This window comes from Zalophus californianus, chromosome X, assembly GCF_009762305.2.
Source record: "Zalophus californianus isolate mZalCal1 chromosome X, mZalCal1.pri.v2, whole genome shotgun sequence".
Lineage (NCBI taxonomy): Eukaryota > Metazoa > Chordata > Mammalia > Carnivora > Otariidae > Zalophus > Zalophus californianus.
In genome coordinates, this window is record NC_045612.1 from 30,828,466 (window position 1) to 30,855,832 (window position 27,367).

A 27,367-nucleotide genomic window follows, 5' to 3' on the forward strand; every position below is an offset into this window, starting at 1 on the left:
TGCCAGAGGTTTGCCAAGAAGGTACAAATGGGCTCTCAAAACCAATTTTGCCTCTTGGCCCCTCCCCTTGTGTGTTTATTCTTTCAGTCTTTCATGTAAATTAGAGTCATTCAAAAAAGGAGATAAAGGGTCCCCTTCCGTGTGCCTTTCATTTTTTTGGCTGGCGGGGTGATAGGAGTTGCCTGAGATCATGTCTGTGAAACTCAGCCAGAGTTTGAGCCCACTCAAGGCAACTATCCCCCCAAATTTCCGGACTAAACATGCAGTTGAGATGATAATCTTGCTTTTGGCTAAGTCCTCACTCAGGTGACTGTCCCTTCTTTCCCCTTCCCCATGGTTCCATAAGGGCCCAAGCAAAACAGTTTAATTTTTCGGAAAATACCAGTAAACAAAGCCCATATTCTCCTAAGCCAGTATGCTTTTATGATAGTGTCCTGTGTTAAGTAATAGATACCAAGGACCAGTTCTCAGCCATAAGAGTTTCTGAGTGCCTTGACTTCCCTTTATTTATAAGCCTACTTGAAGCCAGCTCCATGGAAGGTTTTGATCTCGGAGAGAAATGAAATCACCACTGTGATGGCTAAGTCCACAAGCTGGACTGCTGGTGGTTTGAGAAAGTGGGGACTTCTAGAAGCCCCTTCTTTGAATTCTGTAGCCTTCTTCTTGTATACTGTCTCCTGTACCTGCTTCTAACTGACTGCCTCAGTTTTGTGGCCTTCCCCTTTGACTGATGCACCAACGGTGTCTTATTCCCTAAGTTGTCTAGGTCAAACCCTGGGGTTAGCACTGCGTGATTCCGGGAAACCTCAATGATCTGTGTCCCCCCCGCCCCCACTGCCCCGGCAATGGGGAAGGAGCTGGAAGGAGAGCTAATGCCTAATCCATGCCTCCTGAATGATTGAATCTTAATCGTTGTCCAGAAAAAGAAAAGAGGAAGAAAGGAGAGCCCAGGAAAAGAGGAAGAAGGCCAGGGTGAGGAGACGAGGCCCGAAGGAGAGAGACAGACGCCGGCGCAGGAAACCCAAGGCCCAAGCCCCCACTGACAGCGCCCGGGAGCCCGAGTCTTCGGAGGGGTGGGAGGAGCGGAAGTTCCTCCTGGCCCAGAGGCGGGTGGAGGCTCTCCGGCTGCTCCGGGTACTCTTGAGGAAACTTGCAGTAAGGCTCTTTCTCAATCCATCTTCATGTTTGGTAGGTACCTGATCTTTCCGAGACGCACTTTGACACGCCATGGCCCATTTAAAATCGACTCCATGGAAGACTCTCTTTGCCTTCCTTGGGGTTTGTTTTGAATAGGCTGATCTCCAGTAAACCCAATTGTGGATTTACGAAGGGGGAGGGGGCACCCAAATGCTCCAACACAGTTGTGTCTCACCCCTGAGGTCTGGCACACCCACACTTTGTGGTCCTGAGCTCTGGGACCGTGTGCCCCAGAGCAGGATAGCTAGTGAATCTATTCCTCTAGGCTCCTAATGCCAGGGGGCAGGGGTGGAGGGCGTGGGTGTTAGGTTGGTAGGAGTCTTCCATTAACTTGACTTGTCCATTCATCTGCAATGGGTCTGGATGGGAAGGAAGAGCCTTGGACAGAGAGCTTTGTGTAGCGAGCTCCAGTTAGTGTAGTCTTAAACTATTTGCTAAGGAATTTCTGACCTCACAGAGCAATTTGTTTTGTTTGGAGAATTTCCATTTTGGAGTTTCGGGGTTTTGGGGTTTTTTTTGCCCCACTTTACTGACCTAAAGATAACCAGATTCCCGCAGATGGCCCAGAGGAAAGGCCGGAAAGGTTCCCAGATTGTTCATTTAAAAATGCATCCTCAGTGTTTTTAAATATGCAGAGTGAATGGCATCAGGATCAGATAAGAGGTACTTTCATGGATAGCTACATTCCCAGCCTTTCTCTCATGAATGCGGATGACCAACCTTAGTGAAATCAGGATCAGAAAAATCTCGCATTTACATTTATAATAAGGCGTGCTGAATCTTTTAATTTACCGTGATGACCTCCAGAGGTGACTCCTTTCTAAGAATTTGTCTCTTTAAATGGACGTGGTGCCTAACTCTTGGCCCCATTGATGGGGCCTCACACTGCTGACGCAGTCTCCAGGTTCGAATCCCGGGTAATGGGTAGGCACTATCCCAAGGTGCGCCCTGTGTGAGCCAGAGCACGGGGTGATCTCTCCCAGCAGGGTGGGGCCCGTGGGTGACCTTTCACCTGCCCTGCACTTCTGCAGAGCAGACATCACAGACCGACCCATTGCCACGGCCACACTTTCTACCTGCCGCTTTGCTTCCGACTGAAGCAGGTGAGGGGGTACAGCTCAGGGACATCCACACCAGCAACCCATGGGAAGAGGCTGGGATGACAAACAGAGGCAAGGTTCTCTTTTAAACCAGTTGATTCCCTTTTAGACACACATTTCACCCATCAGTCTTTTCCTGTTCTAGGATTTTCTGGAAAGGCTGTAGAGCATTTCTTATTCCTCTTTCTATCCCCAGCCCCTAGCCTAAGACCTGGAACTGTAAGTCCTCACCAGTTTGTGAACAAATTAAAAAAAAAAAAAAGGGTCATGTGCTTTGAAGGTACGTAAATCGTGGCGCACGGACCTCATGAACATGGCTCACGTTCGCCCGAGAGATTGAATCCTGTACCTCTTTCCTCCGTGCAATATTGTTCCTAATTTGGATCTACCTTACATGTTAGAAACCTCTTCAGGGGCCCCTGGGTGGCTGGCTCAGTTGGTCCTAACGCCTACGTCTGCCTTCGGCTCAGGTCATGATCCTGGGGTCCTGGGATCGAGCCCCGCATCGGACTCCCTGCTCAGGGGGGAGCCTGCTTCTCCCTCTCCTCCCCGCTCATGCTCTCTCTCACTATCTCTGTCTCTGTCTCTCAAATAAATAAATAAGATCTTAAAAAAAAAAAAAAAAAACCTCTTCAGAACCACGTCAGAAAGCCCAGTTTTCTTTGAGATTTTTACACTGTGAGGTTTTTCATGTGAGATTTTTAACCTTTTTCTTTAAAGGGATCCACACAGTTTAACCCGCAGGGGGTAGGTGATGCAAGCCCAAAAGTGAATCATGCTCCAGGGAGCGCGTTGGAAACTCTGAAGAAAGAAGAGTTAAACACTCAGTGTCTTCAAAATCAGGAAGAAATGCCAAAATACCAGGTTGCCAAGTCAGACAATAAGCGAAAACAAAAAATGAAGAAAAGAACTAGGGCTCACTTACGTAAATCTTCCCACCACCTTGGGAGAAAAAAAATAAGATATTCAGCTAGGAAAGAGAGAACTGGAAAATTATCAACCGAGGAATACAATCACAGTTTGGTCTCTGACCAGAATTCTTTGCGGAATGTGATGATTCAAGATCAGTCTCTTGAGAAAGAAGACCACTGCAGTTCTAGGAAATCCGATTCTTCCACATTATTTAAGCCAGACCATGGCAGGAAACAGAAGATCTATGAAACAGATGAATTTATTGATTACCTATTAAACTACTATCAAACTCCAAAGTATGCCCGGATCTGCCTAGAGCCAAGTCATATAGCAAGCCCATGTCAGTGGCAGAGGTCTGTCCATGCTAAGGGAAATGGATTTCAGATCAATCTGAGAAAACGTAGACATCACTCCACCAGTCTGGGCCAAATGCAAAACCTGGCAACGAGAGAATGGGTTCAAGAAGATGACTACCCATCAGAGGTCTGTACTAAGGATCCTGAGCATAAACCACAAAAGAGAGGAAAAGCGGATGATGCCAAAGCATGGACCAAGGAGTTAAAAGATCATTGCCAGGACACAGCTAGTGAAACTGGTGATCACCTGTCCCCAGCTGATGGAAAGAGCCATCTGTTGGAAAAGACGCAAGCTTACCAGGTCAAAGATTCCAACTCCCCATGTCAGAGTCCCGTTTCCTCACCCAGTCGGTCAGCCGACTTAGATTTGGACTTGACAGATTTCTTAGAGGAAATCAGTAGTGATTCCGAGTGCTTTAGTGAAATCCTTAGCATAAACGAAGAGGAGAAAGAGAGGTCTGTAGCCCCAGATGATAGCTCCCCAGAAAAAAGATCTCTTGATGACGACGAGATCACCGCTAGCGATCGAGAAATTAGGGCAAGTCCGCAGACCTTGTCTTCAAAGTGGAACTGTTATGGGGAGGACGGCTCCTCTAAATCCCAGCTGAGGCAACCAGGTGAGAGGTCCAAGCCTGAACTGAGATGTTCATGGCTGGAGGGCGAGAACAGTTCCAGGAGAGGTGAGAAGAGCACCAGCAAAAGGAGGGCAATGCTAGCCCCCAAATACTTGTTCGACAGAGGCTACTACCACGAGCCCGGTCCTAGTGATCTGTTGGACCACAGCACAAGGAAGAGGAGGAGGTTCGGCGATAGCACGCCCGGACAGCAGGTGCACTGTGGGCCCGCTCCCGTGCCGATGGCGTCATCAAAAAGTGCTCCTGTTTTCTCTGTGGGGGATTTGCCCCAAAGAAGAGAGACTCCGCGGAAGTCGGAATATAACCAGGAGGCCAGAAGGTTTAAAAGACACGAGCATTCTAGAGATTCCATGCTGAATTCTGGTAATTATTATATTAGACATAACAGTCAGGAGCACCTCGGCTATGGAAGCTATTTTGGAAACGGCTACGCTAGTTCTCTCTATTTTCAAATGTTTTGAAGGCCTCTTAGATCAGAAGCACCCTCATCCTCAGCAAACAATGTGCAGGATAGAACATTTAAAACCAAATACAGTTATGTGGCTAGCAACTGCAGAGAAAGACAGCAGCACTTAGAAGCTTGAGCAAGGTCAAATGCAAAAACCTTTCTCTTGCCAAAGTATGAAGCATAAATGACTGCAGGTGTGTTGGCAAACTTTGAGAAATAAGAAACATCCAGATTCCAAAGGTTGGCAAAACAACATGCCTGTACAAGTTGATCCAAGGACAGACTTTTCTAGTTTGGCTGCAACCTGAACTTGGTGCCAGTGAGGAAGCAAATGAACACTACGAGGAGTTGATAGCCCTCTGTGGCTCTCTAGCTGTTAGAACATCATCATTTAGTGTCAGTTATCTTCAAAGGGGACAGCAGTGAATGGCATAGGATCTTTTTACAAGTGCTTGGATTGGGTCAGAAACGCCAGCCACAAAGCCGTCCTGACTTTTATCTAGAAATAACTACAGGTAGCAGAAGAATGCATCATAGACTTCTTCGTGACATTGGAAGTTTTCGTGACCACCCACCAGAAGGGAATTAATCTCATTCGTATGTTCATAGTACTCGAAAGAGTTGTCCTTTGAGAAATGGAACTTGGAAGAACCAACACAGAGGGGCTCGGATTGTCCTTTGAGGCTTAGACGGATGGTGGACCATTTGCAGAGCTGTTTTTGGAAGAACCCCATGTCATTCCATCCTAGAAAATCAAGAGAATTGAAGTAAAATGACCAGTGGGATTTGCAAAAGGCAACATGGAAAGATCCCGGGACACCACTAATGGCACTTGGGAAGATAGGACATGGCAGTATTCCATTTCAGGTTATGTAATTCTTTCACTCAGGGTTGGGTGACATCAGTTTGTAAAAAGCCACTGACTATCCCCAAACTGACTTTTATAAAACATTAACAAGTGCCTCCTTCAATCCTCAATAATGCCATGGAGTTAGGAGGAGTCAAGGGTAAAGCCCTAGTTTTCTAGCTGGGGAAAAATGGTATGTGTGCAGGATTTGTAAACTCTTAACAGAAGCAATTTATCTTTTTACCTACTGGTTTTGGACTTCTTGAATATGTTTTTAAATGGAGATATTTTATAGATTCATAAAGACTTACATCTTAAAGCAGTGCATGTTCTCTTGAAAGCTCAGCTGATTCATTCTGCCTTATATAGGATTTAGGACCTCAGGGGCAGGAAATGACCTTTTTTTTCCCAACAAAGCTATCCCTGACTCGGCAGTGGACGACATCAATGAGATCTCAGACTGGCTGCGGCAGGAAAAGGAGATTTCCATTCACAGAAGTAGTGGAAGGCAACATTTTCATAGGGCGTGATTCATTTCGGTCTTAACTTGACATTCTGTAGAAAAGTACCAGCTGGTAGGGCCAAGGGTAGGATGCCGGTCAGTGGGGTTGCCCTGAATGATGAGGCATGTTTTGTGCTCAGAACCAGCCCCTTGAGCAGCCTGATGTCTGAAGGGGCTACACCATCTTCTAATTCACCGAAAGTTAAGAACCGCACATTGTTTCATTGATCTCTCCTAATCACATGTGATCGAGATATGCTAGTTCATGCAAAAGTTCAAAAATGAATGTAACATAGCAGGTCATGCTTATTATTAATGAGACAATAACCAACGAATGATTTGTGGGCTTCCTTGTATTCAGTTCCACTTTCAAGCTAGTGACTCTGCCATCAAAACTAGGTTTGGCTTGTCACATTTGAAAAATCGCTCATGGGGTGAGTGCCTTTTCTCTTCTGAGGACTAGCAAGGACTATTAATGTTCAAAGTACTGTTGTCCAGAGTAGCCTTTTAAAACGCTAAGAGCTTGTATTTTGTCAGACTTTTGGTAACTAGGTATTTTCTCTCCTCCGGTGAGACCCTGCCTCATTTTTTTTTTCATGTTTCATGCCATTGAAACAAAGAACATTAGGGGTTCGTAATGGAAAGCAGTTATGCTTGTTTTGAAAACAAATCTTCATTTCTTCTGCCATTAGATAATTTTTCTTTGCAGAGATTTTTAGGCATGAAAACAATTTGCTGCTCAGTAACCAGACATAAAAGAAATAAATTGCAGAATACAGCATGTGCAATTTTTGGGGGGTATAATAGAACTGGTGCTAAGTCACTTCTATCTAATATTTTATCTGGTTTTGTTTGTTTGCTAAGTACCATCCTGGGGCCTAGAAGTAAGTAAAAATACTGGTTTCATGTTTACTTTCTGTACAACCTTGGATTTTTATATGTCTTGTGGTAATGCATTTTAGATTTGAATACACCTTTTTTTTGTGTGTGTGTGTAGGCCTTAAATGAGGAAGAGAACAATTCATCCTATACTTTTCGGTGGAATGAATGGCTTAGTAAGGAATGAAATAGAACCGAAAATATTGTGATCACTTTCTATTAATTAACATTGTTCTTCTTCGTTGTGCTGTTACTTAAGTGGTGCAAAAGTATTTTCTCATATCTTTTTTCTATGACCTATTAAGTAAGTAAGGGCCTGAACTTTAAACTCTGTCTTTTTAAATAGGTGTTTTCAATGTGTTTCCCTTGTATGTGCTGCTGATAGCGCTTTAAGAAAACTAAAAATCTGTCAATGTTTTTTTTGTCCAATTTGTTTGAATTTCTCAGGTAGAAAGCCACATAACCTGGTAATTTTGAAAGTAAGAACCAAATAAATGTATTTTTATTTGTTGCGAGACTGTTTAAAATGTTTTAAATAAATGCTAATAATTCCACTGGGGCGGGGGGGGGGATGAATTTCTACTTGTAGTAAGCTGCTTTGCACTCCTGTGCCCGACCCTTTGTCTCATTTGCATTGTTAGAGAAATAGTACATAGTTAATTTTCAGATATATTAAAAATAAAATGGTCATGGTGACTAGAGTCTGTTCATTTACCATGCACATTGGCTAGGATGTCACACATCTCCAGCATTTTCTATGAAAATATACACACACATCCAGTTTTAATATTGATTCTACGCAACTTTTCCCTATATGATGCTGATGTTTGGGAATGGACTATGTCAGAGGTCATGCAGCTGAAGATCACAGTTTTATCTTCATTTTGGATAAATTGAAATAACAGTATTGGACTGAAGACTATCCTCCCTTCAGCAAAGGTTTTATCAATAATCTTAGTAGGCAGCGAAATGGACCCTGTGGCGTTTCCCCTCTCCCCTTCAGCACCTGGTGGCAGTGTTCAAGTTTCTACAATCTCTTGATATCAGTGAGGGTGTGGGATGGGGGGGTTCTAGTCAGAGAAGCTAGGGGCTTCACTAGTTAGTCTTTGATCAGTCAGGAGTTACCTGCGTTTTGACGTGACACATACAGCAAACTGTTTCCGAGTGTTCTGTAACAAAGGCTGTACCTTAGTACAATCTGGGTACTTTACAGCTGAAAGGGTCCTTGTTGGTGGGGGGCAAAGAGCACTATCTGAAACAGCAAGGGCTATCTGGATGTTTGTTCTAGATCCTGGATTAGCCTCTTGGGCCCTCTGAGGTGTCACTATGCAGAGAAGCCACAGATCTGGAGAGGTACGGGAAACCACGGAGAGAATGCTTAGGACCCAGAGGTGCCAATCCTGAGAACACAGTGCCTCTGTGGGGGAGGGGGGGGTGGTTAAAGCAGGGGAACCAACCCGTGGGTTTCACCTGACACCGCCCCCACTGGCTGGGCACCTGTAACCACCACTCCCCCCATCTTAAATGGTGCCTTTTATGTAATGTGATTTCTGAATATGCTAGCTGGATTTGAGAAGTTTTTAGACCGAAGTCCTGCCTTATTGTAATATCCTTTTACGTGTAATCGATACAATGTTGATTTCATTCTGAATGGCGGGGAATCTGACTATTTGAGATCGAAGCTTTAACCAGGCTCTGGACGGTTTCCTCTTGGCATCAAACCCATTTAACTCAGAGAAAGGAGTAGCCTAATCTTCGCATCTGAATGAGATTTCAGGCTGCAAGGTGGCCCAGCTTCTCTCTCCCACCCCTTCCCCGAAGCACTCGGTGTAACACGGTGCTTGGCACAAAATGGGCAACTCGAATATCGGTTGAATGAAACCTAGTGGGGGGGGGGCAGAGCTCTTTTAAAAACAATAGAAACAGGCAATGGTTTGGGAACATAAAAAGCGGAAAGTTGAGTGTCCTCTCCCAGTAGGAGTACATCCCTTGTAAGAAAACTCTGATTTGAACGTTTAAAACGGCAAAACACTAATATTCAGAGAAAGAAGTTGTGCTGACACAACGAACTGCAATATGCAAATCTGATGTTTTGACAGGAGGTGAATTAACTTTCCTAGCCATGTTAAGAATTTCCAAACGCTTTCCTGATGGATGGTGTCTGAAAACAGAACCAACCAACCCTGCCCAGGCACTTTTAATGTCGTCCTTAGTAAAGTTACCCCTTAATAACCTTGCTATGGACCTCAAGGCAGGGGTGCATTTGAGTTTAGAAAGTTCTGATTTAAAGAGGCAGAATTTGAAACAAGTAATACATTATATGTTAAAAAAAAAAAAAGATAGCAGGAAGGGAAAAATGAAGGGGGGGAAATTGGAGGGGGAGACGAACCATGAGAGACTATGGACTCTGGGAAACAAACTGAGGGTTCTAGAGGGGAGGGGGGTGGGGGGATGGGTTAGCCTGGTGATGGGTATTAAAGAGGGCATGTATTGAATGGAGCACTGGGTGTTAAACACAAACAGTGAATCATGGAACACTACATCAAAAACTAATGATGTAATGTATGGTGACTAACATAACATAATAAAACAAAATTTAAAAAAAATAGGCAGAATTTGACAAGTCACAAAAAATAAATTCACACTTTTTAAAAAGTCAGTTTGCACATTTTCATTAGGGCAGTTTAGCTAATGTCAATTCACTGGTGTTTTTTTTTTAAGATTTTATTTACTTGAGAGCCTGCACGTGGGAGGTAGGGGCAGAGGGAGAAGCAGATGCCCCGCTGAGCAGGGAGCCCAGCATGGGGCTCGATCCCAGGATCCTGGGATCAGGACCTGAGCTGAAGGTAGGGGCTGAACTGACCGAGCCACCCAGGTGCCCCTCAATTCACTGTTTCTTAACAGGACAAGGTGGTACTTGGTTTGTGGTGTGAGATCCCTGAAGTTTTGCCCCTTTACTGGTTTCTCTTGGCACACACACACAGAAGGGAAGCTGAGTATTAAGCTAAAGTAAAATGATCGAATCTGGTTTCTTAGGTTAAGGTTTAAAAACCCACCACACTATACTGGGTAAAACCATTTTTATTAACTGACCAAAGCACTTCATTTTGTTTCCTGATTTGAGGTAAATCCATGAGACACGGTTCACAAGAAAATACAAGGACTATTCAACTACAATTACAAGAGTTTGAAACCTCACTAGTTGTTCATATAATACTTTTACAAATTCATACAACTGTACAGTCTACTTAAGCGAAGTTTATTGTTAACCAAAAGACCAGTATCAAAGACCTAGACGCTTGGCCTACTACTCTTGCAGTGGCTATGGTTTTGTAACAACAGAAGAATAACTGTTACCTTAAGGAATATACTTTAAAAACCACTTGGCTAGTGATGTGTACTTTCTTCATTCCTGGGGGGTGGGGTGGGGTGTGTGTGTGTGTGTGTGTGAGTGAGTGTGTGTGTGAAGGCTCTCCGGAGAGCAGAGGCCTGCTCCTGTTCAGCATACGCCCCCCCTCGGCAAACCGTGTGAAATCACCGTTGTCCCACCGTGAACGTGGGGATAGGGGAGATAGTTCTATGTTTTCTTCATATATTTAGGTTTTTCGGCAAGCCAGCGGATCTCTTCTAAAGCTTTCTTTTGAATGTTCAGATCCTGTTTTAAGTCTTACCATACGTTGCTGTGTTAGTAGGGGCATCTGAGTGTCCAGAAGACAAAAAGAATGATGCAGTCTACGCACACAGTGAATGTACTTTTCCCAACCGAGCCCAGCTTTGAGATTTCTTTCTTTTTTTCTTTTTTTTAAATGGGCAGCTCTCTTTCATCAATACCAAAGGCGGCTCTGGAACACTGCAGATTTGCTTTAGAGGTAGATAAAACAGAAATCATGCAGTTAAGTCAATTGAGAAATAAAGGATTTGCTATCTTGAGGACAGCGAGACTAGAAATTGATCCTTTGTTCTCGGGGCTAGAAGGACTTTGCACAGTTAACATTTTTTTTTTTTTTTTTTTTTTACCTGTTTGGGGGAAATACCCAAGTCTTACCTGACTCGCTCAGGAAAAAACGAATTTTAAAGGCAGCCTGCACTAACTATAGACAGAAGGGGAGAGTCCTAACATTTGGATCGCAGCACTGCAGTTCATGGTCTGGATTTGTGACACACAAACACGCCATGCACTTGAAGACAGAAGAGTTAACTGGTTCAGTGTCACTAGTGATGTTAATTACAAAAACTTAACAGCAAGTTCGAAACTGCTCGAAATACTGAAATCACCATGTTTTAAAGACAGACTGGAATGTTACAAATGATTCCGCAAAATACAAAAATAGATATGCTTCCACGGGATGCTTTAATCATTTTTCCGAGCATTCTCATCTTTTGGTTCTTCCTCGTCAGAGTACACAGTGGGCTCCTCCCCCTCCTTCAGCAGTTTGCCCACATGATGATACTTGACTGGAGGGAGAGAAGAAAACACAAATGAGCACTCTCAGGCTTCACAGAGGGGCACTACATTTCAGCTGAAAGTATTTGGGAGAGGCCTGCGGTCCTCAAAGCTGTCAGTCACACAGGACTCACCCCGCTGTCCTTGCCCACGGGGAATTAAAAGAGTTTCGTTCGGAAGAAATACCAAACAGGCAGCGATGTCGGGCACCAAGTGTGCAAGGGAAGGTCAAAGTGAGTCGTGTCTGCGTGCAGGAGGGGGTGAGAGGAGCAAGGGCTCGTGAGGAGTTCGTTAGAAGGATTTCAGAACACCTGACGAAGAAGGCTATGCTTTGGAAAACTCATGGAAGGATCTGAGGCGAGAGGGGTTTCCAGAAAATGTCAACGCCGTGTACAAAGGCACTCAGGTGAGACTGAACCGATCTGGGGAGCACCAGAGAGACCAAGCTGACAGCAACAGAGTGGGAGTGAGTGTGGGGGGGAAGCAGTGTGGGGAAGAGACCAGGAAGGTTGTGGAACGCCAGCCTGAAGTGTTCGGACTTAATCCTATAGGTGGCAAGGATTTATGACAAAGGAAGCCAGTGCCCTGGCACACATGGGGTGGTGGTGGCCTAGCAGGCGGATCACAGCAAGGAGACCAGGCACAGGCGGCCCAGGAGGCCAGCGGGTAGATCTGTGTGTGAAGGAATGAGAGCCAGGAGTAGGGTGTCCATGGGAACGGAAAGGCTAGGATATGAGCTACTTTAAAGGAAAACTGGAAACATGAGTTAATGAAGTTAAAACTGGAGCTTCCGTGGACCCAGCTGGGGACTCTGGAGAGGGAGTCCCTCGGCGGGGGTGGGGTGGGGAGGGCACCCGACAGGAAATCCGCAACAAGGGCTGGAGAAGTGAAGTCAATGCTGGCAAGAAGCAGGTCTCTGGAAAGCTCTGAGAAAGAGAAGCCCAGTGGAACTGGGCTGGAAACTGTCGCACGGAGTAAGGAGGTGTGGGGAGGAAATGAAGCCGTGGCTAGGGACAAGCACTTCGCAGGCGGTTGACAGTGAAGGGAAGGGATGAGGAGTCTGGTGGATGGGGGGAAGCAGGAGACCAAATTTTTTCCCAACACAAGGAAAAAGCTATGCATAGCAGTTAAAGCGAGTGGTTAAGGAGGCCAGGAGGGCACGGGAGACGCTGGAGAAAACAGATTTAAGAGTGCAAACCAGAAACCCAGCCACCGGGAAGAATGAAATCTGGCCATCTGCAATGATGTCGATGGAACTAGAGGGTATCATGCTAAGCAAAACAAGTCAGAGAAAGACAAGTAACCATGTGATTTCATATGTGGAATTTAAGAAAACAGATGAACATAGGGGAAGGGAGGGAAAAATAAAATAAGACGAAAACAGGGAGGCAAACCATAAGAGACTCGTAACTGTAGAGAACAAACGGAGGCTTGCTGGAGGGGAGGGGGTGCGGGGCTGGGGTAACTGGGTGACGGGCATGAAGGAGGGCACGTGATGGAAAGAGCCCTGGGTGAGAGAGGCAACTGACGAATGACTAAACTCTACCTCTGAAACTAGTAAGAGTATAGGTTAATGAAATTGAATTTAAATAAAAAATTAAAAAAAAAAAAAGACGTGAGAAGGGCAAGAGTCCGCAGACCACCATCCCGCCGGCCGCATCCTTGCAGCCCAGCTAACGCAGGGTTAATCCTGCCGCTGTCTGAGGCGAGGCCCAGACTTTCGCGTGTGGGCAGGAATTAGAGGAGTAACCAACCTGTCTAACCAGGTAGCCGGACCTGGTTTTGTGTGGAATAATCGCCGGGAACAATGGGGACTTTCCTATTTGAACATGTTATAAAGGTCCCTAGAGTGCTCAGGACCACACAACAAATACACGCCGGCTGGCGCCAGGGCAACCTGCTTCAAGGGGCACCCACGCCAGTCTCGAGTGGCGCTCCAGCGTTACCACAGAATTGGGGGCTGGTCTTAGTTTAAGGGGGAGAACGTTTTCCCACAGTTTTCGCCTCCTTGGGGAAGGCAAGCCCTAGGAGATAGAGCTCTGTGAGTTAGAAATTACAACTCGCTGGTTCCACATAGAAACATCTATGTTTACAAAGGCATCCTTAGGATACCAAAAAAATCAGGGGCGATGTTAGATAGGGGAATTATGTTTTCAAAGTAAAAAGACCTGCCTCTAGGCTTGAAAGCTCTACTTCTGTCTGCTTGGGACCCAGAACCTAAAGGTGGAGCCACAGCTGGCTAATAATTAGCCCAGAACTCTGAAGTCAGCATTATTTTCAAAGAAAATGGTTGGGTTTAGCCAAAAGAGTCAGTAATATTTAACTGGCTATAGAGAACAGCAAATAGAAAGGATACATTTTTAAAATAAAAAAATCTTTAAGCGCTGGTCACGGTCTTTATATACTGTTTTAAAGCTGGGAAAGATTAGTCAGAATTCTTAGCAGTGCAATGTCGCTAAAGTGATCATTAGACACTTAGGTCTGACAAAAGCCGATTCCTCAATTCCCGAAATTTGAACTTAACCCCCATCCTCACTTCCCCCTCCTCCCAAAGACCTCAGCCTTATAGCATAAGCCAGGAAACAAGCGGCTCCTTTTTTTTTCTCTTTTTAAAAATGCAGACACCATTGTTGCTGGGCAGATTTAAGCATCATTTGTAGATGAGGCCTACCGTTAGGCTCAATTAGATTCAAAGAGAAGCTGTTTTGTAGAACACAAGTCTCCCATTCTTCGACAGAAATGTGGGCTGCTTTTAAACAGCAAGCCTTACTAGTGAGGACTTCTGAAAGTCCCTCTCTGTAGCCTACAGATCCTTTCCCCTACACACCAAGCACCAAATCCTAGTGTGGAATCTACGCGAACCTGTCAAAGACTTAAATAACAGAAACCCAAGTTTCCACAGAGAACTAGCTAAAAATTGGATGCAATCACAGCAAGTGACTCAGCATTGCTGCAATTACTTCAAGCCATGAACTTGATCCGTCCAAGATTCAGGAGCCTATCAAAATGCTCCCCAGTTTCAGGCTGCTTAGTAATAACTATTGTACTGCTGTGAATCCCATTACTGGTAGAAATTTGATCCAGGCACAATTTTTAAAAAATGCTTACAAGTGAACTGAGAGTCCCAGTCACTCAGGGTCTCCTGCTGGGCAGGAGTGAGGTCAGAAAGGTCATCGTACTCGTCCTTCAGTGCTTCCTTATCCAGGCAAAATGTGGCAAGGCCCCGGGATGCGTCTCTTCCAGCAAAGACCCCGTATGGCCCCTCTTAAAAAACAAACAAAACCAAAGACCAGTTCTTTATTAGACAGTCAATTTCTCTGTGGTTCATACACAGAAAATGGCTTCCTTACCCATCAACAAAGACAGCCCTCTTTTGCAGTATCAAATTCCATCTGGAAACCAGAAGTGATGTTGATACTTTCATCATTATGTGGTGGATCCCCAAGGACCTGTTATCAAACTTTTACAAACCAATTTGCTATACATTATCATCCATTCCCTGTGATTCTCAAATGGCTAATAAAAAAGCCACGAATGATTATCTCCTGGGGCGGGATGGGGGGGTGGTGGGGGTGGTGGGAAATCATCCAAGATAATACTGAATCCAAGGGTCAGAATTCAACTTTAGGACGTTGAACCCAGAGCCTGTCTCTGTTCTAGGCATTTGGGCTACACCAGTGAAAGTTATGGCTCCTTAAGGTAGTAAGTACTAAGACATAAATGAGAACATTTCCTTATGAAATGTATTCTGGTATGTTTTAATGAGTCAAAAGTATCTTACAGTGATCTTCAGTTGTGAGACTGGCATTTGCAGCAAAAATCATTTGATAAGAGTATCAGTGGTCCAGAAATGTATCCCCATGTTACATAATCTACACTCTCAGTAAAGAGGTAGCAGAGGAGATCAGCTCCGTCACTCTGGTGAGCTCGAAGACTCAAAATACTTAGATTTTCATGGGAAAAAAAAAGACTGAATTAATATCTCCAAATAATTATATAAAACATTAGAATGTTATTATATATTATACTGAACTTTTGTCTAAAAGAGTGGTGAATTATTTGTAGGTACTTAAAGTAGATGTTTAGACTTATTTAAATATTCACAAGTAAAGGAAAAGAAGCCAGTGTACTTTAAACTATGTGTTGTTTCCCCAAGGTAGATTGGGTAGCAACTCTGACATTAAAGTTTGTAGGTAACCACTATGCCAAGTATGAGAAGAGATCAAATTTCAAGATGGCCTGGTCACTGGAAACCTCAATCCCCTAGGAATTTTTTTTTTCACAAATTAGACAAAATTTATGATCAACTTTTAAATGCAAATAAGGTTCTAAAGAAAACTGGTTGTTTGCGATCTTCATTATATACTATGTCTACTAATGAAGGTTAAAAAAAAAACCCATTACACTTTTCACAAATGTGTGTATGTGTATACACTTCTAGTGGATATGGTAGCATCTAGTACTTGAAAATAGGCCAATTGTTCTGGTTTGGGACCAGAACAAGGGACCTCGATACTTCAGAGATTATGGTCACAGAATATTTAAAAATGGCTCAAGGGGAGCACTAAAAGTTTTGGGAGAATATAGGTTATTCACCCGAATGTATCTTCACTAGAATGTAAGCTCCATGAGAGGAGATGTGTGTCTGTTTTGCTCCCAGCTGTATTCCCAGTACCTACAATGAATAATGGGCACTGGAATGAGTAATTTTTAAGAATCCTCTGTAACATGAACGATCATTTGCACATCATGTCACATATTCATGGGCTCACGGGATGATACCGCAGAGCAGAGACTGAGGAGATCTCACAATGGGCCATCCTTAGCATTTTTCAGAGGGACAACTAAGGCCCAGAGAGAACAATGCTTTGCACCACGTCACACAGCTAGTCAGTAATCCAACCAGGATTAGAACTCTGGTCGCCTGACTCCCAGAGTTTTGTGTTTCTGTGCACAGGCCTGCATTCCTCTCAATGACTTTGCAAATTACAACCCTATGATGTTGCCCCACGTACCCGGCTGGAATCCTTGATGGTGTAGCTCAGGAGAGACAGCCGTTTACATGATTATGTAAAGTGGAAGTGACAGGGAAAGTGACAACAAAGGTGTGGTTCTCAAATTCTTTGGACAGTTACATGGCCTACAGAATGCAGGTCTTCTAAATCAGTCACAAGGAAAAACCGCAAAGGGGACCAGTTCGGGAAGAACCTGAACCCATCTGATTTTGATTAGTTGGGCTGGGCGAGTAAAACAAAGCAGGAGTGGAGATGATGGAGATCACCGCCTTCTAAATCCTCTTCCGTCGCTCCAGGCCAGTGAGCCAGAGGGCCCTCCATGTGGACACACTCCCTGAGCTCCCCGTTTTTAGGAGTCCATATTAGAGGAGCTAAAATCTCTTCCTCCCCCTCTCCGGAATATTCTACAAGGCACGACTTTCCAAACCTGGCCGCTTCTCAAATGCGCCTGGGCGAGCCGCTTAAAATGCAGATTGCTGGACCTCCCCCACAGAGCCTCCTCCACCGTGGCTGCGAGTAAGCCGGGAATCGGTGTTTTTGCTCAAGCTCATCAGGTGATTCTGATCCGCAACCAGGCTTAGAAAGCCTCATCCCTAAAACCCTCCAAGCCTGCCCCCCTCCAGCGGCTCAGCAGTCATCCACCCCCATTTCCCCTCTGGTTGGCTTTTCCTGAAATCCCCACACCCAGCAGCCCTCACAGCCCTACCCCTTTTGTTTCCCAGGATCCTCCCACTTCTCCCTCCCTCCATTTTTAATTTTTTTTTTTTTTTTGGCTTCCAGTGCTTTCTCTCCCGCTAAAGACTAAAATGCTGTTATTACCTTCTCATCTCGCCACGTTCCCATTGTCCGCTACGTTCAGCCTCCTTCCGCCCTCCGTCAGCTGCCCCCCCCCCCCCCACGGAGGCTCCCCGTTCACCTTCCAGCTTTTCGGTCGGCCACACACAGCACGCGCACACACATACCAAACACATGCCACACACATACCTGACACATGCCACATTCCGAGCGCGCGCGCGCACGCACACCCGCGCCCGGCAAGCCCCAGCCACGGACCACGCACTTCACACATCACCTGCCCGCACGCACTCGGCTGCTACCTGCCGCCCATCCCACCTCCGCTCTCCTGCTCCCGCACCTTCACACACGCCGCGGCCACTCCCGGCCGCAGCGGCCTTCGCGTCTTCTCGCAGGCTGGACCTCCCCCCTCCGCCCTCCCCTCCCCGCTTCCCTCGAGACGCCCACGTTTCCCTTCTCCAGCCCGACACCGCCTCTCCTTCCAGGAACCCCCAAACCCCATGCCCTCGAAGCTCCCTCGACACTGCGCGCGGCCGTGACCCCCCCTTCCAGGCCGGCGAGCTCGCCCCCCACCCCCCCCAGGCCCCCCCGCCCTCGGCCCCGGGCGCTCCAGCCTTCTCTCCGCCCCCCCCCAACCCCCATCCCGGCGCTGGCGGCGTCCCCCGCCAGCCGCAGCCCTTCTAGAGCGCCCCTTGCCCGCTGCCGCCGGGGAGCCGCCATTCCTCCCCTCGGGGGCGCCCCGCTCCCCCTCGCTTCCCCCGGCCCCGGCCCCGGGCCGGGGCCCCTTCTTTTGTCTCCGCGTCCCCTGGGCGGCCGCCGTTACCGGGCCCGTAGAACTTGCGGCCTTTGGTCACGTCGAACACCTTGCCGTTGATGGCCATGAGTATGCGCGGGTCCTGGACGCCGTCGAAGCGCCGCAGTTCGGCAGGGGTGAAGTCGCGCCGCTTAAGGCGGGGCAGCGGGGGCGGCTCGTCGTCGTCGCTATCGCTGCTGGCCGCCGGCTGGTCCCCGCGCACGATCTTGTACAGCAGGAAGACGCAGAGGCCGAGCAGCAGCAGGTTGAGCGGCGACGTGAAAATCTCGTGCAGCAGCCCGCCACCCTCCAGCTCGCTCGGGTCGGCGCCGGTGGCCGCCACATCCTCGGCAGCCATGATCTCTGGAGCAAAGGTTGGGCCGGGCTAGGGAGGGCTCCGGAACTGGCTGCTTCCTCCTCCCTCTCAGCGAGCTAGTGGCGCGCGGGGCTCGGCGGACAAGGACTAGCCGGGGGAGGAGGCGGGGCGGGGCGGGGCGGGCGGAGCCTCCGGGCCCCGCCTCCCCCGCCGCCCGCCCGCCCGGGGCGCCGCGGCCCGTCCAGCTCCGGCCCGTCCAGCTCCCGCCCCCCACCTGGCCCCCGGACGGTCGCTCCCCTTTCCCCGGCCGGATCCCGCCGCCCCCCACCCCCCACCCCCGCTGAGGCGGCGGGAGCGGCACGCCCCCCCCCCCCCGGGCCGTACCTGCGAGGCGGCGGCCGCAGCCTCACGCCATCCCCGCGCCAGCCTCTAGCTGAGCGCGACGCGGCGCGCAGCCCTCCTCTGCACCCTCGCCGGCTCCTTGCACCCCGACCCACTCCGAGAGCCTCGGCCCTGCCGAGCTCGGTTCGAGGCCCGCTCGGCCACCTGATGCGCGCCACACACGACTCCATTTCTCTTGCTTCAGCTTCTCCCTCGCCTTCCATTCTGAAGCTTCACCTTTCCCCGCCCATCCCCCCGGGCACCGTGAGGCTCCCTTGGGGGACAGGAAGGAAACTCTCCTCGAGCTCCTCTTTCCACCTTGGAGTCCCAGACTACCCATTTCCACCTTGAGAACCCCCTTTTACTCTCCTTAATGACCCTTCTCCAGGCCTCCCCGCCAGAGGCTGTGGCGTGGACACCCCCGTGTAGCCCAAGTCAGCGCACAGGCCCCTGCCTGACAACTCTCCCAATATCTGGGGGAGGCCGATCGGCTCGCCGGATGAAATTGGATTCATTCTCGGAAATCTAAACCCTTTCGCAATCACAGATTTGCTCAGTCCCAACGCATCAGCAAGCGGCCTTCTGTTGTTGCGCTTTTTTTGGCTCAGAATAATGACCGAAGTTTCTTTGTTGGCAGAGTTGTTTTATTTGAACTCTGTCGAGCTACCCTTGGCAGTCTCAATAACCCTGTGCTGTATCCCAGACGAAAGCGGGAGTTTGGAAAGATCCTAAGTTTGGTCCCTTCCTTTCCTGGGTATTTCCGCCGGCTGTTGATGGGCTAACCGTCTGCACAGGAGCAGGCCTTACGGAGGAAGGGCCGTCTCTACCCATTAGAATCGTAATCCGGCCGCCCTCTTCAGTGTCACGGGGTGGGGGGAGGGGAGCGGAAGAAAGGATAGAGAGAAGGGGGAAAAATAATTAAAACCAAGCCCTGCACACATCTGCAACCCAGAGCAGTACTTTTCCATCAAGAGTTCTGTTCGCTTGCACATAATTTACTCCCCCTCTCAACACGCAAGAGATTTGAGAGAATTGGCGTCTTACCTCAGAATTCTAAAAATTTCTGGCACCAACTTCTTCCATCCCTGCCCCCACCCCATCTTCTTAAATCCTTTAAAAGTACATATGAGCGGAATAATCCTTAAATCGGGCCCACACATTTTTTTCCCCCACAGATCTAAATTTAGGGTTAGCTGAAATGGCCCTCACAGATCTTTTGTCAAACCTCTTCCATGTAATCAAGGGGAAATAGGCTTAAACTGAGGGCCCAAGGCCGGAGTTACACTCTACTCATCTTTTGTTTTAAAAGTCTATGGCCAAGATATTTTTAAAAACCAACAAACTTGTGAAATATATTTTCATCTAATGACAGAGAAAGGGTTAATACCTTGCAAGAGTTCATTTTAATTGATAAGAAAATCCAGAAGAGGCTTAGTCAATGAATGGGCAAAAATGGAAATAGGTAGTCCACAGAAGAGGGGATACCAATGGTGCCTAAGCATATGAAAAATGTTCAGTCTTACTGCAATGAAAAATGGAGATACCGCTGTCACATACCACCTTCCTGTCAGAAAGATGCAACAACAACAAAAAAGGATGATCTACAAGGCTGGCCCGAGGGTGACGAGACTCTTGTACACTGTTGGGAGTAGAAATTGATATAATCTTTTGTCATTCATAGAAATACTCTCTATCCATTAATCCCACTTCTAGAAATCTACTCTTTGGTCCAGTTCTTTGACCTCTAGGTATCCATGGCAAGGAAACACTTAGAAATGCAAAGATTTCATTACTAAGATGCTTGTCAGAAAAACTTTTTTTTTTCTTTTTTAAGTAGTGAGCTCTATGCCCAATGTGGGGCTCGAACTCATAACCTCGAGATCCAGAGTTGCCTGTTCTACTGACTGAGCCAGCCAGCCGCCCCAGAAAATCACTTTTAATATGAGAAAATTGGAAACAACCTAAATGTTAAACTTTAAGAAATAGCTAATTAATCCACTTGAAATGTGACAAAACCACAAAATATTATTATGACATGCATGACGTGGGAAAATGCTTATGTCTTAAGAGAGAAAAACAGGCTACAAAACTATGCAGTATGAAAACTCAGCTATATAAAAAAACATGCATTAAAAGGAAGCCTAAATGGAAACATGCTAAAATGTTAACTGTTGTGATTGTTAGTTTCTTCGTACTCTTCTATATTTTCTGCAATGAGCACATGTCACTTTTAGCCTCAGGAGGAAAAAAAAAAAAGATTTATTATTACTTTTGTGAAAAAAATGTAGAAGGGTAATACATGCTCATTGTAACAAACTTAAACAATATGTAAGTGCATAAAAGAAAAAATGAAATTCATTCTCTCTCTCCCAGCTCCCCAGGCAATCTTTAAATGGGGCCCACACATTAGCAGTTTGGTTTATATTCTTGCAGACATGGGACACACACACACACACACACACACACACACACACACACAGATTTTGTTTTACAAAACTGGGGAAATTTAAAAATTATAAATGGTTTACCAGGTTTTTTTTTCTAATGAAGAGAGATACAAAGTAAAAACTAAGAATAAGTCATGAGCTCCCACCCAGATAACACATGTTGAAATTTTTTTAAAGTCATATTTGTTTAAGGTCATAAAATTCAAACTATGGAAAGACACAAAAGGTAAATTAAAGCCCTTCTCTTCAGCCCTGATTCTCTCTCCTCAAAAATAAGCACTTTTGGAAGTGGGGGAAATGCCAAACACAGAAATACAATACTGTATGATATCTCTTATACGTGGAATCTAAAAACAGACACTGAACTCAAAAAAAACAGTGGAATGGTGGTGACCAAGGGCTGGGGGTGGGGGAAGGGGAGAGATGTTGTTTAAGGGTGCATACTAGCAACTAGTAGATAAATGAGTCCTGAAGATCTAATGTACAGTACAGTGATTATAGACAACAAAACTGTATCTTAAACATTAAACTTGCTAAAAGACTGGATACTAATTGTGCCAACCACTAGAAGAAATGATAATTACATGATGAGACAGAGGTGTTAGCTAATGTTACAATAACAATTGTATTACAATATAAATGTATCAAAGGTACACCTGAAACTTACACAATGCTGTATGTTATCTCACTTATGCTTTATTTTATCTTTTTTTTTTAATTTGAGAGAATGGGGGTGGAGAGCAGAGGGAGAGGGAGAAAGAGACTCTCAAGCAGACTCCCCGCTGAGTCTAGAGCCTGATGTGGGGCTCGATCCCACAACCCTGAGATCATGATCTGAGCTGAAATCAAGAGTCAGACACTTAACCCACTGAGCCACCCAGGCACCGCTATATTTTATCTTTTTTTTTTAAGATTTTTTAATTTATCCATTTGACAGAGAGAGACACAGCGAGAGAGGGAACACAAGCAGGGGGAGTGGGAGAGGGAGAAGCAGGCTTCGTGCAGAGCAGGGAGCCCGATGCGGGGCTCGATCCCAGGACCCTGGGACCATGACCCGAGCCGAAGGCAGACGCCCAACGACTGAGCCACCCAGGCGCCCTATATTTTATCTTAATAAAAAGTGGGGGATATGCCTTTATGTAGGGCTGGGGAATTTATAATTTTCTTCCCCCACACAGAGGGTAGAAAAGTTGTGCAACTTGAAACCCCAAGCAGTGATACAGCTTGAAAATATAAATGCTCTCAAAACATATTTGATATTAAGGTGGGCTCTTAAATAACCCTGGGATGTTGAAATTTTTGAGGAAAAGTATCACCTTCACCTCCCCCCCCCCCCGCCCCACCCCATTCTGGCTTATAGTCGGTGGAAAGGTCCAGAGTTCTCAAATTCTGTGGAAATTGGAAGGGAGCTCCTGACTAAAAAGCCCTCTCCAGAACATGAGAGTTGCATTATATGTGCTCTTTGGCTTCAAATCAATTTCTAAAGCTTATGTACTAGACCTGAGGGCTACCTATTTCACAAGATATATATTAAGTCTGTTGATGTTTCCAAACTTCCTGCCTCCTTTAAATTATTTTCAAAGGTTTTCAAAAGCTTTTAAAGAAAAATAGGACAATTGGTTGATTAGCTAGAAAATGTGTGGGAAGTAATTCAACTTCACTAGTAATCAAATCTAAAAGAACATAATAACAACGTACCACTTTTCATCATTCAAATTACTGGAGCATTCTGTTTTGCCTTTTGTTTCTTGAAGCTTTTTAAGAATGGTAATTCTTGGTGTTGGCAAGCATACAGCAAAGGCAAGCACTCTGACACAATGCTGGCAAGAGTGAAATTGCTAGAATGAAAGATTCGTTTTGTTCACCGGTGTATTTCAAGCCCCTAGACCATGTCTGCCTCAATAAAGTAGTAGGCACTCAATATAGTTAACTAAATTATATTTTAAGTGAGTATAGACTTTCTAGAAAGCCCTTTTGGCAATATGCAGCAAGAGCCTCAAATTATTCCTAACCTGTGACCAAGGAATTTAACTTCTAGAACTTTTTCTTAGGGAAGTGCTCAGAGATGTGAACAGAGGTTTGTATAGAAAAATCACAGGGGCGCCTCGGTGGCTCACTTGGTGAAGCGTCTGTCTGAGGCTCAGGTCATGATCTCAGGGTCCTGGGATGGAGCCGGAGTCGGGCTCCCTGCTCAGCCCGGGAGTCTGCTTCTCCCTCTCCTCCCCGCTCATGCTCTCTCTTGCTATCTCTGTCTCTCTCTCTCAAATAAATAAATAAAATCTTAAAAAAAAAAAACAGAAAGTAGAAATCACAAAGCATGAGAGATGGTAGCAAAAACTGGAAACCACCTAAGTGTTCAAAGATGCTCCCCATCTCACTCAGAGTAAAAGCCCAAAGGCCTTACAGCAGCTTACAAGGCCCCACGGGATTCAGCACCCCCCACCCTTACCTTTAGGACTTTAGCACCTCATTTTCCAGTTCCTTCCCTGGTCACTCAACTTCCAGCCACAGCCATCTCCTTGCTGGCCCTGGAACAACCAGGCATGTTTCCAGTTCAGGGACTCTGTACTTGTGATTCCTTTTGCTGGAATGTTCTTGCCCAAATATCCTCATGGATCATCCCTTCACCGCTTTCGAATTTTGAAACATCCTTCCGCGCCTCTCCACCCCCCTTCTTGGCTTTATTTTTCTCCATCGCATTTACTGCTTCCTCAGATATATAATATCCTTTACTCACTTTTTTGGTTGTCTCCTTCAACTTGAATGTGAGCCACACAAGAAGAGACATTTTATTTCCTTCCCTACCGTAGCCCCTGTACTTAGAATAGTGGCTGACGCATAGCAGGTGCTCAGTAAATATTTGTGGACTTGAATTGATTTGAGTATGGAAACCCACTATGTGAAACATACATGCACAGACAAGACATGAAGGAAATACACCTACTAGTTAATGGCAATGGCGCTTCCGCCACCGCCGCAGCCGCCTCGTGGTTCCCGGGCTTCCCAGGGTGGCGGTGTCCCTGTCCACCTGTCTGCACCTGATGTCCGGAGGCCTTTGGAAGGCACGCTGCGCAACGACTCCAACGTGGAGCTGAGCCAGTACCGGGACCTGCCCTTCTGGGGGGACCATGAAGAACAGGAAAAATTACTGAAGAAGAGCTGCACGTTGTATGCTGGAAAACTTTCCTTTTGCACCACGGAAGGGCACACCTATGAACTCTTCAGCAGAAGTGGCGGCATAAAGAAAATTGTGATGGGCCCGGATGTGGGTTCTGCTTTGTGGAGTCCCATTCAAGAGCAGGTGCCGAAAATGCCATGAGGTACAGACATGGAACTTGTCTGGGTGACCGGATCATTCGCACAGACGGGGATGCAGGCTTTAAGGAGGGCGGGCAGTATGGCCGTGGGCCATCTGGGGAGAGCCCCATCATGAAAACTCACTCCTTTGGCCTGTTGAATTTGCGGGGCACTACCCAGGGTCTGCAAAGTTGCCCACTCTTACTAGCCTTTTTTATTTTTTCAAGAAATCTCTACATTCAAGGTGGGGCTCGAACTCACAACCCCGAGATCAAGAGCGGCTAGCTCCAGGGACTAAGCCAGACAGGCGCCCCCACCATGCTTTGTTCAAGGTCTCTACTGAGCTGGAAGCCTTTTCATGGTTTTCCTATTAAGGGACAGAATCCAAAAGGAAGCCTTTAATTCTGTAGTCTTAGAATCTTGGCCATGTGTCAGGTTACCAGAATGATTTTATGTTACCAGGTTGCGTTCGGTGGCAACAGATTTGATCTCTGATGTTGATCTATCAGCCCCCAAACACCACACTTCTTCTAGGAAGATGGAAGATTTTAAAAAATTGATAGTAGATTCATGGTCTACATTGGGGCCTGCAGTTATTATTTAAACATTTTTAAGTGTGCAGAAGATAAAATGTAATAAATGGGGTTTTGCTGTGTTGTACAGCTTTGCTCTAAATTAGTAGCTCTTTGACAACTGACTTCGCTTTCTGTTTTGAGTTCTCATCTCTAAAGGCAAACTCAGGAGTCAAGGGAACTTCCTAATTTGTTGGGGCAAAAGTAAGCCTTAGACTGTCCCAGGGGAGACCGCCAACTTATGTGTTTTATGTATTAGGACTTGAAAAGTATTGACTGTACACATTTTTCAAAAGATGTGTTTTACTTAAAGCTACCAAAAAAGGGTTTATGCATCACACTGATGCATTTTCAGAGTGATCTTAGGAATGGACTGGGTTTCAAAAGAGCTTGAAGATCAAGAGAACACTTAACCAGGACAATCCGAATTGCTTCCCTCAGGAAATGTGTGTCGACCAATTCTCACACTGAAGTCTGTTTCCCGCCCCCCCCATTCTGCCTACTGAGTTTCAGAGCCTTGTTAGTGAGCTGATGGCCTCTACAGAGAAGGGGGTCAAAATTTATTTTGCCTTTGTAAGGCATAAGGTGATTTCTCTAATATATGTGAACTCTTGCTCACTTAAACTGTTCATCTAATACAATTTTCCCTGACATAAGCGAAATTTTTACATCTAGCAGCAGAGCATCTCCCAACTCCCACTAGAGTCTGTGGAAGTTGGGGCTGAAGTATCTCGATGTGAGCGCCTTTCCCATTATGGGAAGAATAGGTTCTCTCATTAAGTTCAAGCTGATTATTTGGATTTTTAAAAGCTGTGTCTAGTTGGATGTGTTTAGGAAAGAACCATTTGCAGATGTTTAATGAGGACGTATCCTTCATTTTGAAAATTTCTTTTACAGTGTAGTTTGAATGAATGTATTTTATAATTTTGTAGTAAAACATAACTCAGATTTCTATAGGCCTTAACGCAAACAATGGTTCCTACTTGAATTGTTGGACTGAGTTATCATTGTCTCTGCCCATTACTTCACCTAGAAAGAGGGACATTGGAACTCTTAAAAAGACAAAGTTAATGGGGGCGCCTGGGTGGATCAGTCATTAAGTGTCTGCCTTCGGCTCAGGTCATGATCCCAGGGTGCTGGGATCGAGCCCCGCATGGAGCCCCGCATGGAGCCCCGCATGGAGTCCCGCATCGAGCTCCCTGCCCCGCATGGAGCCCCGCATCGAGCTCCCTGCTCCACGGGGAGCCTGCTTCTCCCTCTCTCACTCCCCCTGCTTGTGGGGAGCCTGCTTCTCCCTCTCTCACTCCCCTGCTTGTGTTCCCTCTCTAGCTGTGTCTCTGTCTGTCAAATAAATAAATAAAATATTAAAAAAAAACTAAAAAAAAAAAAAGTTAATGACATCTAGTATGTTAACTACAGTAGAATTAAAATTTTTAAAAAGTTAATGACAACTATTTCTGGGTTGTGAGATTATGGATAATTTTGCTTCCTTTTTTGTACAGTGAGCATAAATTACTTTTATTATTGTAAAAAGTAATACAAAGTTCAAACAATGAAAAGGATAAAACCCAAAACTTCAAAGTTGCCAACCATGTCTTACATAGTAGAAATATATGGATTCCAAAACAACCAACCAACCGAGTGTATGGATTCTACATTTTCAATTTCAGAGGTTACAGTAGGCAGCACTTGGTGCTGAGATTTTAAAGAGACCCAAAAGGGGCCTGTCCATTTTTTCACTTGACCTTGAGGACCTCTTGAGACCCTGCTCCGTGCTAGGCTCTGTGGTAGACGTTAAGAATGCAAAGTCTTTGCCCCTCAAGGAAGGAGCTCACTGTCTAGCAACAGGAGACAGACAGTCAAAAGGTTATAGATGCTGTGATCGTGGTCTGCACACGATAAGGAGGAGGTAGAGAAAGGAGGGCTGGAAGGTCTGATCTAGGAAGATTTCATACAGGAGGTGAGTCTGGGCTGAGCTTTAAAAATGTTCACCAAGTGGACAAGGAAGCAATGAGTTTTCTAGGGAAACTAGTGGTTCTCAAACTTTAGTGAGGATCAGAATAATCTGGAGTGGGGGAAGGGTACTTATTAAAACGTCTATTCCTAGGGTCAGCCCCCAAAGATTCTGATCCAGTAGGTCTAAGGTAAAGCCTGAGAATCTGCATCTTTAGTAATAGCTAACATCGTTGGAGCACTTCCTGTGTGCTAGGCAATGTTCTAAGCCCTTTGTATGGAATGACTCATGTCCTCTTTTTTATTGAAATATATTTGATGTGTAATATTGTGTAAATTTCAGGTGTACAACATATGAATGATACATTTATATATTGCAATATGATTGCCATTGTAGTGATAATTAGCGCCTCAGTCACATCACATCATTAGCATTTCTTTTTAGTGGTCGGATAAGTCATGTACTCTTCATAAAACA

The 27,367-nt window shown here is 45.8% G+C and overlaps 2 protein-coding genes across 6 annotated transcripts in view; one reads left to right on the plus strand and one right to left on the minus strand.

Annotated features, from left to right (window-relative positions):
• LOC113930617 (A-kinase anchor protein 17B) overlaps window positions 1-7,489 on the plus strand; it is a 30,257-nt gene extending 22,768 nt beyond the window's left edge. For 3 of the 5 annotated variants that reach the window (XM_027607881.2, XM_035725499.1, XM_027607878.2), the window contains 2 exons: window positions 921-1,188; window positions 3,018-7,489. In XM_027607881.2, the coding sequence (XP_027463682.1) occupies window positions 921-1,188; window positions 3,018-4,661 (1,912 nt within the window). In that variant the 3' untranslated portion in view covers window positions 4,662-7,489. Of the gene's footprint in view, window positions 1-920; window positions 2,748-3,017 lie in introns of those variants that run through there. The other 2 variants (XM_027607879.2, XM_035725500.1) reach the window with 2 other exon arrangements.
• A 2,450-nt stretch (window positions 7,490-9,939) lies between these two features.
• Window positions 9,940-18,389, minus strand: PGRMC1 (progesterone receptor membrane component 1). The gene is made up of 3 exons (XM_027607882.2): window positions 17,954-18,389; window positions 14,429-14,584; window positions 9,940-11,331 (listed from the first exon to the last, which is right to left on the minus strand). The coding sequence occupies exons 1-3, from the start codon at window positions 18,279-18,281 to the stop codon at window positions 11,228-11,230; spliced, it is 588 nt and encodes a 195-aa protein (XP_027463683.1). The 5' UTR covers window positions 18,282-18,389; the 3' UTR covers window positions 9,940-11,227.
• Between the last annotated feature and the right edge of the window lie 8,978 nt (window positions 18,390-27,367).

Coding starts and splice junctions, on each gene's coding strand:
- PGRMC1 (XM_027607882.2), bottom strand. CDS start 18,281: ATGGCTGCCGAGGATGTGGCGGCCACCGGCGCCGACCCGAGCGAGCTG. Junction 14,585..17,953: donor CCGCAAGTTCTACGGGCCCG/GTAACGGCGGCC, acceptor TTGTTTTTTAAG/AGGGGCCATACGGGGTCTTT. Junction 11,332..14,428: donor CTGGGACTCTCAGTTCACTT/GTAAGCATTTTT, acceptor CTCTCCCTCCAG/TCAAGTATCATCATGTGGGC.